General features: G+C 28.3%; 3 protein-coding genes across 8 annotated transcripts; all 3 read left to right on the forward strand.

Moving 5' to 3' along the window:
• The first annotated feature begins 28 nt into the window (after positions 1–28).
• LOC123263705 (heterogeneous nuclear ribonucleoprotein H2-like) lies at positions 29–4,626 on the forward strand. The gene is made up of 9 exons (XM_044726652.1): positions 29–179; positions 425–698; positions 769–912; positions 1,535–1,676; positions 2,675–2,841; positions 2,988–3,256; positions 3,340–3,459; positions 3,540–3,639; positions 3,727–4,626. Exons 2-9 carry the CDS (start codon positions 440–442, stop codon positions 3,816–3,818), a joined length of 1,293 nt encoding a protein of 430 aa, XP_044582587.1. The 5' UTR covers positions 29–179; positions 425–439; the 3' UTR covers positions 3,819–4,626.
• Positions 4,627–4,868: 242 nt separating this feature from the next.
• Positions 4,869–12,698, forward strand: LOC123263641 (multidrug resistance-associated protein 5-like). 6 transcript variants are annotated; one of them, XM_044726537.1, is made up of 23 exons: positions 4,869–5,145; positions 5,337–5,493; positions 5,855–5,989; positions 6,059–6,217; positions 6,365–6,512; positions 6,596–6,829; positions 6,903–7,076; positions 7,153–7,300; positions 7,368–7,516; positions 7,718–7,828; positions 8,137–8,247; positions 8,687–8,820; positions 8,904–9,353; positions 9,428–9,554; positions 9,624–9,775; positions 9,859–9,974; positions 10,038–10,225; positions 10,611–10,887; positions 10,950–11,103; positions 11,175–11,303; positions 11,376–11,652; positions 11,713–11,884; positions 11,959–12,698. In XM_044726537.1, the coding sequence occupies exons 2-23, from the start codon at positions 5,441–5,443 to the stop codon at positions 12,597–12,599; spliced, it is 4,239 nt and encodes a 1,412-aa protein (XP_044582472.1). In that variant the 5' UTR covers positions 4,869–5,145; positions 5,337–5,440; the 3' UTR covers positions 12,600–12,698. The 6 variants fall into 6 exon arrangements, with proteins under 6 accessions (XP_044582472.1, XP_044582482.1, XP_044582510.1 ...); XM_044726547.1 differs by having other exon boundaries at positions 9,874–9,974; XM_044726575.1 differs by lacking the exon at positions 8,137–8,247 and having other exon boundaries at positions 4,870–5,145.
• A 1,530-nt stretch (positions 12,699–14,228) lies between these two features.
• LOC123263716 lies at positions 14,229–17,553 on the forward strand. Its single transcript, XM_044726663.1, has 6 exons — positions 14,229–14,374; positions 14,865–15,042; positions 15,135–16,296; positions 16,378–16,827; positions 16,901–17,027; positions 17,097–17,553. Exons 2-6 carry the CDS (start codon positions 15,027–15,029, stop codon positions 17,529–17,531), a joined length of 2,190 nt encoding a protein of 729 aa, XP_044582598.1. The 5' UTR covers positions 14,229–14,374; positions 14,865–15,026; the 3' UTR covers positions 17,532–17,553.
• Positions 17,554–17,963: the final 410 nt, after the last annotated feature.

Below are 17,963 nucleotides of genomic sequence, written 5' to 3' on the forward strand. Positions count from 1 at the left end.
CATTTTCTATACTTTTACGCTGTATGTTTCCGTTTGTACACGAATGATCTGATCAGCTGCCATTTTGTAGATTAGCTCTGTGAAAATTGTTGAGTTGCAACCATTTATCAGTGTTATTTAATAATAAAAATAAGTTTATTAATTACTCAATTCATAAAGAGTGGGACCCTACAGTAGGGGTATGATATTTATTATTTTTTATTTCGACATTTAGAATTTATTTTTTGTTAATGAATTATAAATATTTGTGGGTTAGCGTCTACGTGATGCGGCAATTCATGATTTCATCGTATTTTCTATAGTTTTTAAAAATATTAATTGCATATTTAAATTGTTTTAATCCTAATGTTATTATTTTAAAGTCCAATGCATAAATTAAATATTTATATAACATTGTGAACATATATTTATTTTAACATTACAGAATTTGCTAATAAAAATGTCGAATGGCAATGGAGATCATGAGGAGGAAGGTTACGTGGTGAAACTGCGTGGTTTACCTTGGTCGACGACAGTGGATGAAATTTTAAAGTTTTTTAGTGATTGTCGGATCTCCCATGGTAAAGCTGGTATACACATGACTATGTCACGGGAAGGACGTCCAAGTGGCGAAGCTTACATTGAAATGGAAAGCGAAGAGGATATTGAAAAGGCTTGTAAACGTGACCGGGATCATATGGGACATCGTTATATCGAAGGTACTTACATCTTGATCAAACTTTAAAGTTATTCAATTACAAAATTTACCTCTTTGCTGTGTTATTTTAGTATTTAAAGTTAGACGAAGCGAAATGGAGTGGGTCGTCAAAAGAAGTGGTTTGAATTTAGAAAATGCCATGGATGATGGCTGTGTTAGACTGCGAGGATTACCTTTTGGTTGCTCAAAAGAGGAAATAGCACAATTTTTCTCGGGTATGATAACAACTAATATTTTTTTTTTATTAATATTTTTATTATTTTAATCATACACTGTTTTTTAAACCCATTTTAAAATTGACCTTGTTTGAAGTCATTACTATTTTAAAAATTAAAATTTTAAATGCATTATACTTCTATAAAGTACTTTTTGATATATATTTTTTGGTTTAATAATTTAAAAAATCAATTTCTCATGCTGAAAATTGACAAATAAAATAAAAAATTTTTTATAATTGTAAATATAGTGTCTATCGTAAACAGCATGGTTGCTTTTGACAATTGACTAATGCCTAAATTTAAAAACTAAAAACAGTTACAGTATTATTGAGCTGGTTTTTAAATGCTGTTTCTTTGTGTTGTCTCTAATTACATTATTATCATTTTATTTATTTTTATTTGAACTTACGTACTGATATGAAGAGGACAGCATGAGTAAAAAAAAAATAATAAAAGATTTCTTATATTAAAGGAACTCTCAGCAATGAACAAATTCAATAATAGTAATAGATAATTGAAAATTAATTAAATATTGGGTTTCCATTAATTGATATTATAATCAATATGCAATGATGGGTTAATTCGCTACAATATGGTTGTTTGATTATGTGTGGGTCAGGGTTGGAGATATTGCCGAACGGAATTTTGCTACCAACAGACAGCTACACGGGCCGCAGTACTGGGGAGGCTTACGTTCAATTTGTTAACAAAGATGTCGCGGAAAGGGCTCTACAGAAACACAAGGAAAAGATAGGACACAGGTGGGGCACTGATGCTAGAGAATGGGTTTGGGTATTCATTTATGATTTATCAATATAAGTATTTTTATTAATTTAATATCTTGATATGGTACAGGTAGGCATAATTATTTATTTCATAAAATCGTCGGTTTAATAAACCCTTGGGTTTAAATCATTATTATCAATAAAGGTAAAGGTACGCTAAGAAAAACCCTCCTCCACTTGCTATTTTTTTTATGTATTATAAAATAAGCTATTTTTATAATATATAAATATATACAATATACATCAAAACATGTATATATACATATATTTATATATCGATCGATCGAAAAAAGTCTTGTGTTTGAGATGACAGAAAAAAAAGTAAGGAAAATCACAATAAATGATAAAATGTAAGCTAAAGTACTGTTGGCCCGACTGAAACCTTTGGGTGGGTGCCGGGCGGGTGGTACCCCCTTACATCATCATCAAACCCCATACCATGGGAGGTGGGTTATAAACTATCCAAAGGCTTTACTTATCTTCGTGGATAGGTGGATACTACCGAGGTAGTAGACACCATTAATATTTTGAATTTATTTATTTATTTTGAATTATTACTTCAACGTCACACTTGCTCGTTCAACATAAACATTGTAGTATTTTTGATGATTTATATTTGTAATTGGAAATGATCCACAATATCAAGATTAATGTTCATTGATTGTATAAATACAAAATTAATCATGTCCATATTATGTTGAATGTGCACTTGTTTTAATTTTTTCTCATTAATATTAATAGACTTGCTGTATGTAGATTCGTTGTGGATATATTTGTTGTTACTTGTTACTTATTATAATTGGCAGTAACATATTTCATTAATCATTTTAATTAGTAATAAATATTAATTTTATATTTATATAATTAATGTTAATGAAATTTCGTAATATAAATTTTTAAAAACGTACAGAAAGTCTAATTTAAATTTTTAGTAAGCTAACAAACACTTATTTATGAGAATTATATTTTAACAGGTACATAGAAATATTTCGAAGCAGTTTATCTGAATTGCGAGCAAGTTTTGGACCTAAAATGCGAGGTTCAATGGGTGGATTCAATCAACGGCCGGCACCTTATGATCAAAGAGATCGATTTGGCGGTATGAACCGCTTTAACAATAACCGAAACGCAAGAAACAGAGGTAACTTGATTATTAATATAATTTAATTAAATCTGTTGAGATGGAACTTGAATTTAAATTAATCAATTTTGATTTAATTTTTCTTTTAGTTTAATATAAATATTCGTATTTAAATTTATTTATTTTACAATATTTTTTATTTTCAGACTTTGACAACGGTCCGTGGGGAAATACAAACAACTTTGGATCACGCGGTGGCGGCGGCGGCGGCGGTGGTGGTGGTGGCGGTGGTAATGTTGGTGGCGGCAGTGGTGGTGGTGGTGGTGGTGGCGGCGGTATGGGTATGAGAAACAACATGGACATGAAGGGTGGAAATTATCGCGGTAACAATGATAATTGGAGCGGAAATACCGGTATGCATTGCATACACATGCGTGGGTTACCTTTTAGAGCTACAGAGCAAGATATTGCAGACGTAAGTTGTATTTATCTTCTTGTTTATTTATTTGTGATTTCAATATTTAATGAAATTTTTAATTTTCATATTCAATCTTTCAGTTTTTCCGACCGATTAATCCTATAAATATTCGCATCATCTTGGAAAATAATGGCCGTGCATCAGGTGAAGCTGACGTCGAGTTTGCAACTCATGAAGAAGCTGTCAAGGCTATGGGAAAAGTATTGATTAAAATATTTTCTTCTCTTAATCATTAGTAATTTTGATTAAATTGAATACTAATAAAGTTTTATTTGTCTAGGACAAAAGTCATATGTCACATAGATACATAGAATTATTTTTAAATTCAACTAGCGGATCAAGTGGAATGTCTTTGAGTGGAATCGGCAATTTCTGTGGAGGTATTATTTTATTTTTCATCAAGTACTTCTATTATATTATTGGTTGACATTATTTTATGAATTTACTTTTTTTTTTCTTTTATGCAGGTTTAGGAAACAATTTTAGACCTGGATATTCACCCAATAATCGTGGTTACAATAATCAACTTGGTGGTGGAAATAATTACAATAATTTCTGAAATAAAAATTTTTAAACTGAAAAGAAAAAATTAAGAAATTTTTTCATTTAATTATCTAGAAGTTAAGTAATTTGTTAAAAATTAATATTTAACAAGAAAGCAACAATCAAGGTATCCATTTTAATATAAAATTTGTATTAATAATCCCTCTAATTTAAGAATATATCTTCATTTATCAATGAAAAATCAACTTTCATTTATATAAATAGTGATAAAATAAGCAAAATATATTTCTGTAATATATTGCGAATTATCTTGATGACATGCATTACATGAATTTAAAATGTAAGGAAAAAAACTGATGAGTAGATATTAAACAATATTAAATAAATAAGCTTGAGTAATTAGCATATAATTTAATTGTAACAATGATATCAAAAATAATCTCAGGCTTAATAAATTTTTGATAGTACATTAATAATAATAATTATTATTAAAAAATATTATTTGTATATTATAATTAAAGTAATTGAAACATAGCTCATAGAATTAATCTAGAGTTTTTTGCAGTTTACAATTAAAAGTTATCAATTACTTATTAAATCATGAACATGTAGACACGCCTCTTTTATAGTTAAATATTAAAAGTAAACAAAGTAATTGGATTTATTAATCGAGTACATTAATTACTCGAGGGTAAATTCAAATAAATATTTTATATAAATTAAAATAAACAATAAATAATTTGACATACTAGTCTGTTGATTGCCGATATTTTTTCTTATGATTAAGTCTATACAAAATACATAACATTGCTTATTGTATAATTAAAGAACGTGATAATAAAAAAAATAGCGATACTTAAAAATTGTTTTCATTGAATACTTTGATACTTTTCTATTAGTGATAATTATGATAAATATATGTATTAATTGTTAATTTATTATAAGTTATAAGAGTATTATTGAATATTAATTACACTCGACCTTCATATAAGACTGGAAGAACTGAACTGATAAATGTGTAATGAGTATGTTCATGTGTAGTAGAAGGGGAATTATATACTTAACAAAGTAATAGAAAACAACATGAATGCTGTTTTTTTTTTTTTTGTTTCTTATTTTCATACTTTAGTAACAAGAGTCTACAGTCTAATATAAAGTACTGATATAAAAGACATAACCCATGTCTGAAAGTAACAATCAACGATAACAATATAAAAATATATCATTTTAATAATACTCCTAGACTGATAAGAATTATGTTAGCTGAAACCTGTATATTTTAATAAGATTTAACATTTAAACGGCGTTAATCGTGATAAGGTACAACGATAAGCAATTGAAATGAAAAGTCCAATCATCCTAGCAGTATCCAGTAAGTCACCGTAAGTATACACTTATTTTACTTGAATTAAGTACTATACTAGTTAATTTTTATTACTGGGTTTACTTATTCATAATTTGAATAAACAAAAAATCTGATAATCTTGGTATTATAGTATACGATATGAAACTGTATGACAGATAGATTGATAAGTTGATAAAAATTCACATACTGTTATAATATGTCAAACAGAAGATTCAACTGTCACTTGGATTGAAGAAAAAAAAAATTATCTTCCATCTGCTCGGGATCAGTTCAATGCCACTTGGTAGAAGAAGCCATAAACCTGCAATAAAATGATAATTGACGAAATTGGAGTCAAGGACAATTCATTCACTCCAACAAATAGGTAAGAGATTATATTTTTTTGGGGGATAAACTGAGAAAAATATCAAGATACATGTGTGGGTATGTATGACATTTTAAATTGTGAAATAGTTTTTCTGAGTATAAAAAAATCTAGATAAGAATGTTTTCATAAGCATGTACGTCACTTGTTTTTGGCGGTCATTTATTTAATTTTGATATTAAATTAAACATACTTTATCTAACATTCATTAACATTCCAAAGCTTTTTCTGTTCCTTCCTTTCTCTCCTTCCTCTTTATGATTTCATTTACAATTTAATAATCACCAGTAGTTGTAGATGTGTAGTTGTAGATATAGTCGTGGTAGTTACTGAAGTTTAACAATACTAATTTTATCACGAGGTCTACAGTTGATATTCACTCTTTTGGATACAAGAAAGAATCGGAGATGTTTAGAAATGAATATAGAAAAAGCCGAAAATTATCTCGGTACAATAATGCACTCAAGAATCTTATTCCATTTCGTCTGGGTAAAACGTATGTATTAATTTTTTTATTTTTATTAATTTATTTAACTGTACAAGTAATTTTTATTTTTCTGATTAGTTCTGATGAAGAAATGCCAATTGACAAAGCCGGATTTTTTTCAACCATATCCTTTTCATGGATAACTAAATATTTGTGGGTGTCATATCGTAAAGGAATTACTCTAGATGATTTACCAAAGCCTTCGCCATATGATACAGCTGATCACAATGCAAAGAGGTACTTAGTTTTATTTCTATTAATTCTTTTTTATCTTAACTTTATAATTTTAATCTGTTATTGTTCTAATAACTGTGAATTTACTTGATGATTAGTAGTTATTGTTGTATATTTTTTTTTAATATCGTGTTAACACTATTTTTTTAGATTAGAAGCTTTGTGGAATGATGAAGTTATGAGAAATGGTTTAACAGGAGCTTCATTTTCTCGAGCTGCTTGGAAATTTATTCGTACTAGAATATTTATGGCTTCGCTCATGTTTGGTTTCTCTGCTATCCTAGGTTTTCTTGGGCCTGTAATTATTTATTCAAAGGATAAACTATATTTATTTGGACGATAACTTCCTCAATTATTATTATTTTATTTTTTTATTAACAGGCAATAGTTATGAGAAAGTTATTGGAATATGTAGGCTCTCCAGATGGCTCAATATACACTGGAATAGTATGGATAATTTTACTGATGATCTCAGATTTATTAAGAGTTACATTTTTTAGTTGGGGCTGGAGTGTTTGTTATAGAACTGGTTTGAGAATGAAATCAGCATTTACTAGTGTAATGTACAGAAAGCTTATCAAAACGAGTAATTTAAGTAATCAAGATTCCGGCAAAGTATGTTTGATTTTTTTATTAGCACCACCAGAATTATTTTTATCTATTAACAAATTATTTATGTTTATTATAGTTAATTAATATGATGTCTAATGATAGTCAAGCCGTGTATGATCTCTGCATCTATACACCAATGATAATTGCTGGGCCTATTATTACAATTTTAATTATTATTTATATCCTACTTGTTTTGAGTCCTCTTGCTTTATCAGGATTTTTATTTTTTTTCTGCTTTTATCCCTTGCAGGTATTACAACTTTCTTAAAAATCCATTTTGACAGATTATATATTTTTAAAATAACTATTTATTTTATTTTTTGCAGTATTTTATTTCTCATCTTAATGGCTACTTTAGAAAAAGAAGTATTACAATATCTGATCAAAGAGTTTCTGCAGTTACTGAAATTTTCAATTGTATTAAATTAATTAAAATGTACGCATGGGAGGATCCCTTTAGCTTAAATCTTCTAGGTAATATTTTTTATACCTAGAAAAATACCGGAGCCGTTGCAGTAATAAATAATTATTTTTTAAATAGAACTACGAAATAAAGAAAAAACTTGGCTTGCAAATATGTGCATAACTCGAAGTTATGGTTCGTCTTTGACAGTTACCATTCCAATGATTGCTGCAATAATTAGTTTCTTGGTTCATGTTGCTGGAGGGTATAGTTTAACTGCTGCACAGGTAATTCATTTATTTAAATAAATCATTAGAGTTATAAGTTATAACTATTGATTTTTAATATTCATACAATTGAATAAATGAATAGAAGTTAATAAAAGTACGCCAACAATTTTAATAGGTATTTGTATGTCGTAAAAATAATAAAAAAGTAATATGAATTGTTGTTCATAATAAGATGTTCTATTGATTTGTAATTTACAGGCTTTTCCAATTTTATTTATTTACATAAATCACATGAAGATTTGTCTTTCAGTAATCCGAGATGGATCAAAACAAATTATCGAGTCTAATATTGCTTTTGAAAGGATAAAGGTTTTTTTTTATTTAAATTTAAAGTTTACTAAATTTTTTTTTCGTTTGCTTACAGGCAGCAGTTCATTATATATCAATTAAATTACTTCATTAATTATAAAAATTTAATTAGACATCAAAACGAGCTGTGTAACATGAAATAATAATAAAATTTTATTAACTATTTCTGAAAAATTAATACAGAAGATATAACTTTAAATATTGCATGATTTAATTTATTTTCAGAAGTCATAAACTAAAATTAAACTAATAAATTAAAAATTATATCATCGGATTCTTATAACTATAACATTAGAGTTTATTTGCAGGTATTCCCATTTGTACTATTATTAAATTCGCAGACCCGCCATATGATATCATTTTTCGAAGTGGCTATAACAACGATTGTTAATACAAAAGTATCTTTCGCTAGAATAAAGGTGCATATTATTTATATATTTATACAACTTTATGAACCTTTGCATCTTTCAGTGAATGTTACTTTATTTAAGTTCTCAAATCATAAAATAAGATTGCCTTTTTTTTGTTGAAGTACCAGCAGTTATGCAAGTTTCCACAACTAAAGCTTCATACTCTACTCATATGCAAAAGGTGATGTCAAAATGAAATAAATGCATGAACATTTTATCAATCGTTGAACCTGAAAACAATACATTAAATATTGTTGTTATTTTTTAATTATACACTTTTAGTATAGTTTTTTTATCTACACCACAGCTTTAAATGTTTTTTCATAATCATTCATCATCATGCTTATAACTGTTGCCTGTAGCTTTCTCAAACTTATTGACTTTAACTGAGTTTCTTTGTGTTATTAATACTTTTATTGGAATTATTACGATTATTTTATTCCAACAGAGCATAATGTGTATGGAAGAAAACAATAGCTTTATTCAAAAACCAATTGTTAAAAGTCAAGCGTTATCTATTATGAATGGAACGTTTGTTTGCGATGTTGATTCATGTAATCTAAAGTCTGCACAGAAGAAAAAGTAAATTTCTTATGAATTTTATTTATCGATTAATTTATTTAAATAGTATATATTGTATACAAATTTATTTTTGTTTTTTTCAGAAAAAGAAAACTCAATAAAGATGATTTGGAGAAAAATGAAATAGAGTCATTGATGCCGAAACGTATTGAAATTTTGAGTGACATTAATTTCGAAGTCGCTAAATCAAAATTAATTGGTATTTGTGGGCACGTCGGAAGTGGGAAAAGTAGTCTTCTGAGAGCTGCTTTGGGACAAATACGAATTACCAATGGAAAAATATCGCGGGATGGTAGCTGTGCGTACGTTAGTCAGCAAGCATGGATTCAAAATGCCTCATTAAAAGATAATATTTTATTTGGGCATAAGTTTGATTCTCATCGCTATTACACAGCAATAGATGTATGTTGTTTGCAAGAAGATATTGATTTATTGCCTGCTGCTGATGAAACCGAAATTGGCGAAAGAGGTGTTAATTTATCGGGTGGACAAAAACAGAGAGTTGCTCTTGCACGTGCTTATTATGCTAATCAGTATGTATATATTTAATCAATTCTATAGGCTTTTATGTTATTTGAAAGTTTTTAATTTTTTTTTTATGTTATAGAGATATTTATTTTCTCGATGATCCCTTGAGTGCAGTAGATATCAATGTTGGGTGGTATATTTTTGAAAATCTGATCCAAAAAGCTTTAAAAGACAAGAGTATCATCTTCGTTACTCATAAAATTCCAGTAAGATTTTTTCTGTTATTAAATTATTTATTGTTATTATCTAATTTTTTTTCCTTCAACTGTCTTTAGTATCTTAGTCGATGTGATCAAATTTATATGATGAGCAACGGAAGAATTGTAGAACAAGGTGACCATGTATCATTGCTGCAAGCTGGCAAAGAATATGCTTCAATGGTTAAAAGTGATAAATCAATGATGACAAACTCAATATTTAATAATAGGTATTCAATTGTCCCTGATTAGCCAAATTTTTTTGTTAATTAATTCAATTAGTATTTAACAATAATTATAATTTTGATAATAGAGATAATTATGACAGATTATCAACAATGTATGACAGTTCTAACGATTTAACTTTTAAAAAAGATAGAACAAATGACGAAAGTGATGAAAAAATAAAGAACGACGAAGAAACTATTGGTAATTATAATTATACTTAGTAAAACTTAATAGGCTACTAAAAAAATTTATACTTATTTATAGACAGTATGATTATTGAGCCAGAGTATATGGAGAAAGGATCAATAAAAGGACATACATATCTTCTTTATATTAGTGCTATGGGTGGTTTTTTCGTCGCTTCTATTGTGCTAGTCAACGTTATTATAAATACGGGTTGTCTTTTATTCAGCAGTTGGTGGCTAGCCACTTGGATAAAAGCTGGTAGTGGAGTAAGTATTGATTAGAAATGATTAACAATATTAACCCTCGGAATACACACCTCCGAAAAAAACTTTGGAGTACACACGGGTCAAATTGACCCTATTTGACTTTCGAAGAATTATATCTCAGAAACTATGCATTTTATCGGAATTCAGTTTATTCATTTTTGGTAAGTAAAACAATGCCCTTTCGAATACAATCATCATTATTCTGAATTAAATAGTTTTTAATGTTGAAAAAATTAATTAAAAACGAACCTATTTTCGAGAAATATTTTAGAATAAGAAAAATTCTGGGGTCAAAATGATCCTCCAGTGTACTCCGAGGGTTAAGAATCCTACTGATCAATGCATTTATATAAATTTTATAGTAAATTTTTTCTATTATTTATAGGGACGGACAATTACTGTCGGAAATGAAACTGTTGTATCGAATAATATTATTGACAATCCTGATATAGGGTATTACCAGATTGTTTACGCATCTTGTATCCTATTTATTTTAGGATCGAGTCTTCTTCGCGGATATGTCTTGACTCGCGTTGCTCTAATAGCATCTACCACATTACACAATCAATTATTCAAAAAAATAATGAGTACAACAATGCAATTTTTTGAATCGACGCCAAAAGGACGACTGCAAAATTTATTTAGTCGGGATATCAGTGAATGTAAGTTCTATGAATAATATCATATTCTCTTGGAGTTATTGAAGTATTAATTTTGTTTTCAGTGGATGGCCAATTGCCAGTAAATATAGAAAATTCTTTGAATAGTATTTGCCATGGTGTATTAAATGTACTGATGGTTTGTGTCATACTACCTTATTTGACCATACCATTTATACTACTGAGTATTTTGTTTTATTTCGTCGCCAGATTATTTAGGTATGCAATAATTTATGTTTATTTTTTATGAATTCAATAAAAATTTCCAATAATCGTTTTTATAATTCTAGAAAAACTTTAAGAGATTTACAACGGCATGAAAGTGCGTCAAAATCACCGATTTTTAGTTTTGCAACAGCCACTCTTCAAGGGCTTGATACTATTCATGCATTCAAAAAAGAAACTCAATTTATTGAAAAGTAAGAGGGTGTTTTATTGTAAATTTAAAAAAGCAATTAACAAATATTTATAGAAATTTCATTTGACTTTAGATTTTATGAATACATCGATCTCAATGGTACCTGTGAATTCTTGTCATCTGTATTGCTCCGATGGGCCGCAATTAGATTCGACTTTTTAACTATAATTGCGTATGTGTGTACTGGATTTACGGTAGTTTTATTAAGAGGTAGTATACCACCTGCAATGGCAGGTCTTGCGCTATCTTTCTGTGGCCAAATGACTGGTTTTTTGCAATATACTATAAGATTATTATCGCTAACTGAATTGAAGTTTATCAGCGTTGAGAGAATGGGTTTTTATTTGAAAGTAAGTTATTAAAGTTAAAAATATAAGAATCAATAATTATGAAGGTATATTTTTTTGTAGACTTTAAAAAGTGAAGATGAATTTACAAAGGAGTCTACGTCAGAAAAATCCTATGATAACTGGCCACAAAAAGGTGCTATTGAATTTAAAAATGTTGAGTTAAGGTATAGAAAAAATACTCCAATCATTTTAAATGGCTTATCGTTTAATGTAGTAGCTGGTGAAAAATTGGGTACGTTGAATTACTTTTTGACCATAATTATATCGATATATTATTAGTCATGTTACTTTAATTTTTTTTTGCAGGAATAGTAGGCCGAACAAGCGCGGGAAAAAGTTCTTTAATCACTGCTTTGTTCAGATTAGTAGAATTATCAAATGGTTCTATAAAAATTGATGGAAGAGATATAACAACAATAAGTTTAAATCAACTGAGAAGTAAGCTATCAATAATTCCTCAAGATCCTATTTTATTTAATGGATCAGTAAGATACAACTTAGATCCGTGGAAAGTAAAAACTGATGAAGAAATTTGGTCTGCTCTTGAAATAACAAAACTAAAAAATAAAGTTTTAACAATGCCTGGGCAATTAAATGCATTTGTTGATTCTGGTGGGTCAAACATGAGCATGGGTGAACGACAATTGCTCTGTTTAGCGCGTGTTCTTTTACGAAAAAATAAAATAATCATTTTAGATGAAGCTACGGCATCAGTAGACCCTCTAACAGAGTCTATTGTCCAAACGACTATACAAAATCAGTTTTCTGACTGCACAATAATGATAATTGCCCATAGATTACAAAATGTTTTATCTTGTGATAGAATTCTTGTTTTAAATAGTGGTAAAATTGTAGAGTTTGATACGCCTGGTAATTTACTTGATAATCCGGAGTCTCAATTTTCAAAGATGATAAATGCTGCGGACAAAAAAAATAATAACTATTAATTTTTATATAAATGCGATTCAATCATACAATAATCAAAATGTATTTTTAATCAAATAACAGTGTATTATAAATAAATAATTGCATATATGTTTTGTATAAACTGGATGTCTTCTAATTTTTTTAATTAAATTTTCTAATTGCATCATGTGTTGAAATATGACAACTCATATACCTATACTTGTATACCTATTGTACATATATATAAAAGTAAATACATAAATAACGGTATCCTAAAAATTCCTGACTAGAGTTGAGCACTTTTACACGCTTTTTATTAGCTTCACTTGTATGTCAGTTTGTCAGTTTGTCAGTTTGTCAGTTTGTCAGTTTGTCAGTTTGTCAGTTTGTCAGTTTGTCAGTTTGTCAGTATGTAACTCTCCTTCGCATAAAGAGACTACCATAATGATATTATTTAAATTTTGATTATTATCAACCTAGAACCCAGGTGATGACCTTCCTAGTCATCCTCTGATGACCATCCCGAAGTTATATCTCGAAACCAGGTGTTTTCCTCCGTAGGTTTTCATCGGGAATGGCACAGATAAACCCGTACATCAACCTGGAATCCTCTGATGACCATCCCGAAGTTATATCTCGAAACCAGGTGTTTTCCTCCGTAGGTTTTCATCGGGAATGGCACAGATAAACCCGTACATCAACCCGGAATCCTCTGATGACCATCCCGAAGTTATATCTCGAAACCAGGTGTTTTCCTCCGTAGGTTTTCATCGGGAATGGCACAGATAAACCCGTACATCAACCCGGAATCCTCTGATGACCATCCCGAAGTTATATCTCGAAACCAGGTGTTTTCCTCCGTAGGTTTTCATCGGGAATGGCACAGATAAACCCGTACATCAACCCGGAATCCTCTGATGACCATCCCGAAGTTATATTTCGAAACCAGGTGTTTTCCTCCGTAGGTTTTCATCGGGAATGGCACAGATAAACCCGTACATCAACCCGGAATCCTCTGATGACCATCCCGAAGTTATATTTCGAAACCAGGTGTTTTCCTCCGTAGGTTTTTTACACGCTTTATATTAGCTTCACTTGTATGTCAGTTTGTCAGTATGTAACTCTCCGTGGGTAATTTGCGCGCCTGAATATTTTTGATAATCAACAAATAATAGTTTAAAAACTAAAAATCACGCTTTTATAAATAAACCAAACTAAAAAGTAAAAATAAATAATAGTTTAAAAAACTAAAAACACGCTTTTTATAGAAAACCAAACTAAAAATAGAAAATAGAATTTTAATAAATTTAAATTAAGAATAGTGTTAAAAATTTCAATAAATATAAATTAATAATAGTGTAAATAAAAAAATGTATTTTATTTTAAAAAAAGCGTGGGGTGCATGGTGTCAATAGTTATAAATATTTTATTGACAGATATGAGTAGAGTGATTATCATTTTGATATCTTAAAAGCACCCCACGCTTTTTAAAATAAAATACATTTTTTATTTACACTATTATTAATTTATATTTATTGAAATTTTTAACACTATTCTTAATTTAAATTTATTAAAATTTATTTTCTATTTTTAGTTTGGTTTTCTATAAAAGCGTGTTTTTAGTTTTTTTAAACTATTATTTATTTATATATACAGCGCAGTATCAATAATAAATACGCCGCATAACACGATAAGTTCGTAGCTGAAGCCCCATTCCGTTGGTTACTATATGTTGTTATAATATTTACATCAATACATAAGGTTGTTATTGTTTACGTCTATGACACTGCCATTCACAGTGTGAAAAATTTTTGAGGTAAGTAGTTTAAAATTATTATAAAAAATAATTTAATACACAAAATACAACTACTATTTGCTAAATAATTTAAAATTGAACAAAATTTTATATTACTAAGTTAAAAAAAAAATTCTTTTTAATAACCTCTATTTTCACATTTCTAAAAGATTAAACTGGAATTTAAAAATATTTACAATTATTTATGAAAGTAAATTATTATATGTCTTATTTTACTATCAAATTTAGTCGACGTATTAATATTGAAGTGACGTAGATTACTATCATTAATTGTAATTAATTTTATGGAAAATAAAATTAAAAAAATCGATAATATTTCACCATCATAAGTAATCAATTCATGTTGACAGTTTGTTAAGTACTGGAGTACTAAAAAACTTTAAGGAATATTTTATTTGATCCCCAAAATTAATTAATATTTATACTCTAGAAAAATTTTTATTTTATAATTTAAAAACTCAACTTTATAATTTTATTACTGTTTTTTTAGATCAGGAGAATAAATATTTATCTTTGCTCAAAAGATTCATACCGTTGAAATATAAAAATCTTAGTACAATTTTATTTACTTGATAAAAGAATCAATACTGGACGTCAGATAAGTTCACATAGATAAAAAAAATAAAATTTACTGGCCTTGATATTCAATAAAATGGAGTTCAATTGTGGTATGTATACATAATTTCATTATTTATTAAATTGATTAAAACTAAATGCACAATTTTAACGTAAATTATGAACAACAATTATATTTTTGTAGGACAAAATACTTTTGTACCATTCATTTCATCCGATGAGATGATTAAAAATGATGTTGCGTGTATCGTATCAACAAAACATATGGCCATCTCTATGATGGAAAAATTCAGAGATAAATCATTCGAAGAACTGCATTTAGAAAATTACAATGCGAAAAAGTCAAGTTTCGGCAAAAATAATGAAGATTTTTCAGCTTCTAAAAAAAATAGTACGAATGATCCTGTAACTAACGAAAATAATCAGTTTAATGATATTAAAGACCTCATGGACGAATTAGTCAAAACTTTATGTAAAATAATGTTAAAAGTGAACCAGACTGCTTTTAACAACCTAACACCATCTACAGCTAATGAAACACAATCAAGCAGTTTTCCTTCTGCGAGTATTAAAATCACACCATCATCTACCCATCCACCGAAATCCGATCATTTTCTTGCCAACTTTCCTTTTATTTTCAATACTACTACTATGATGTCAACTGAACCATCCACTAATGTAACTAACTCTTTTAAATTTAACTGTACACCACCAACTAATAATGTTTCTTTCGCACCGACGACTAAATCCTTTTTCAACACTCCAATGGTAAATCATATTCCTACTTTCGGTCCCGTTCAATCGAATAAGGATTTATTTCCATTACGAAATACTAATTCGAATGCATCAACTATTTCTACCTGGTCATCAACACCCTTCACTAAATCTGTTTTTGATCCTAAACAATCTATTTTTAGCAAAACCACAACTACAAAAACAGCATCTTCTACTTCAAATAATACTTTTCAATCTGATCCATTTTTTAAACCTTCAGGATTTATTTTTAATCCAACAACATCTTCATCATGTTTTTTGAATAAAACATCACGATCAACTACACGATCAGACTCCTTTATTAAACAACCCACATCATCAAATCACAGTTGTTGGTTTAATTCACCTCTTGATAACTTTTTCACAAAATCAACGACTACTCCTGCGGCCTTTAATTCTTTTCCATCATCAAATTTCAATAATAACGCTAAAAGTTCGGCTAATTTTTTCCATTCCCATTTGAATAAGCAAAATCAGAATTCTTTCTCAACTCGGCCATCAAGTCCTCCTTTGTCTGACCTTACTTTGACAAATGGTATCTATGTTCACAAACCATACAGAAAAAATAAAAGGTAATATTATTCTTTCATGTTTACTTAAAAAGTTGTGAAATAAACTGTATATAAAATTTTTATTAAAATTTTTATTTTCAGAAAAGAAATAGGTGAAAAAAAAGAACTCAATGTTGATGAATTTGTGTTATCGATAATAAATTGCACTGAAACGCTGGAAAATATTGCTTTTAAAGCTCATAAATCAAAATTAATTGGAATCTGTGAAAAGTATAACACACATAAAACTAACATTTTAAAGTCTACATTTGTTCAATTACAAGTCCTGAAGTCAAGGTTTAAATCTTATGAAAAGTTTGCTTTTATTAATGAGTCTGCTGGATTTTTAAACGCTACAGTAAGAGATAATATTTTGTGTGGCAATAAGTTCAACCCTCAACTCTATTATAGTGCAATTGTATTATGTCTTTTGAAAGACGACATTGATTCGTTCCCCTTTGGTGATTTAACGCAGATTGGAGAGATTGGGATTGAATTATCAGATGCACAAAAACAAAAGATTGGACTTGCTAGAGCATATTATGAAAACCAGTAAGTAAATTTTATTTACAATTTATTTGTATGATTATAATTTTTTTTAATAAAATTTTTTTTTTATTTACAGAGACGTATATTTCTTGCATAATGCATTCGATAAAATTGGTAGTAAAGATGCTCGTTTTATATTTGAAGCTTTAATTCTTGGTGCTCTTAAAGAAAAAGTTATTATTCTGATGGATGATAATCCTTCTGTAAGTACTTTAATAATTTCATTTATTAGCATTAATCAACTCTTTTTACTAATAATATAAATTTTTTAGCATTTTGGCCATTGTAACACAATTTACATGTTAAGTAAAGGTACAATCGTTGAAAAAAATGATCATAAATCTCTGTTGGAGAATAATGAATTTTATGCTGCATTATTTAAAAAGCATGATTTCAGTAGTGTTGTAACTGAGAAATCAAATGAAAATGACAACACTGAATCGAAGAAAGGAATTCAAGAAGAAATTGATGATGGCAGTGAGATGTATTCAAAATATTTAGGGCTCGACAAAAAAAACGAGGAAGACTATATTGACTTCCCAAATATTCAAAATGAAAACCAAATCAGCAATATTGAAATAAAAACACCTGATCAACAAGATGACAATCAAGAAAAACAACTCGACGAGCCTGCAAAGGATGAGCCTGACGAAAAATCTATTGATACTAAAAATGATGAAATTGAAAATGATTTTGAACTTTGCTAAGAAATATATGAAAATCAATTTAACAGACATTTGATCATTTTAAAAATTTTTTTAACATAAATTTGACGTAGAAATTTAAAAATCTAATTTTTTAAACTAATTTTTCGGTACAAATTTTTTTATTAAATAAAATTTTTAAAAATGGTCAAGTGACTGCTAACTTTAATTTTATAAAAAATATTCAAGTTAGTTATAACTTTTTCAAAATTAAAAGAAGAAATTATTGTAAGAAGTATACTTTATCTAATATAATTTATGAAATATTCAAATAATAATCATTATTACTATAATTTTTTGTTTTTTATTCATTGAAAAATTGTCAGTGCTAATTTTTAAAAGTAATTCAGAAATGGATGTAAACAATTCTGTAATAAACATAATTTATCATAAAATGTTTATGAAAAAAGTATTTATATAAGATTTTATCTTTAT

The sequence above is a fragment of the Cotesia glomerata genome, linkage group LG1 (assembly GCF_020080835.1).
Source record: "Cotesia glomerata isolate CgM1 linkage group LG1, MPM_Cglom_v2.3, whole genome shotgun sequence".
Taxonomy (NCBI): Eukaryota; Metazoa; Arthropoda; class Insecta; order Hymenoptera; family Braconidae; genus Cotesia; species Cotesia glomerata.

What these genes read in the sequence shown, in the direction of transcription:
- LOC123263716 (XM_044726663.1), top strand. An exon ending in AGAGCATATTATGAAAACCA is followed by an intron (nt 16,828 to 16,900) that starts GTAAGTAAATTT and finishes TTTTATTTACAG; the next exon opens with AGACGTATATTTCTTGCATA. An exon ending in TGATGGATGATAATCCTTCT is followed by an intron (nt 17,028 to 17,096) that starts GTAAGTACTTTA and finishes TAAATTTTTTAG; the next exon opens with CATTTTGGCCATTGTAACAC.
- LOC123263705 (XM_044726652.1), top strand. Translation starts at nt 440, where the DNA reads ATGTCGAATGGCAATGGAGATCATGAGGAGGAAGGTTACGTGGTGAAA. An exon ending in AATAGCACAATTTTTCTCGG is followed by an intron (nt 913 to 1,534) that starts GTATGATAACAA and finishes TGTGTGGGTCAG; the next exon opens with GGTTGGAGATATTGCCGAAC. An exon ending in AATCGGCAATTTCTGTGGAG is followed by an intron (nt 3,640 to 3,726) that starts GTATTATTTTAT and finishes TCTTTTATGCAG; the next exon opens with GTTTAGGAAACAATTTTAGA.
- LOC123263641 (XM_044726537.1), top strand. Translation starts at nt 5,441, where the DNA reads ATGATAATTGACGAAATTGGAGTCAAGGACAATTCATTCACTCCAACA. An exon ending in TCTGCTTTTATCCCTTGCAG is followed by an intron (nt 7,077 to 7,152) that starts GTATTACAACTT and finishes TATTTTTTGCAG; the next exon opens with TATTTTATTTCTCATCTTAA. An exon ending in CGTGCTTATTATGCTAATCA is followed by an intron (nt 9,354 to 9,427) that starts GTATGTATATAT and finishes TTTATGTTATAG; the next exon opens with AGATATTTATTTTCTCGATG.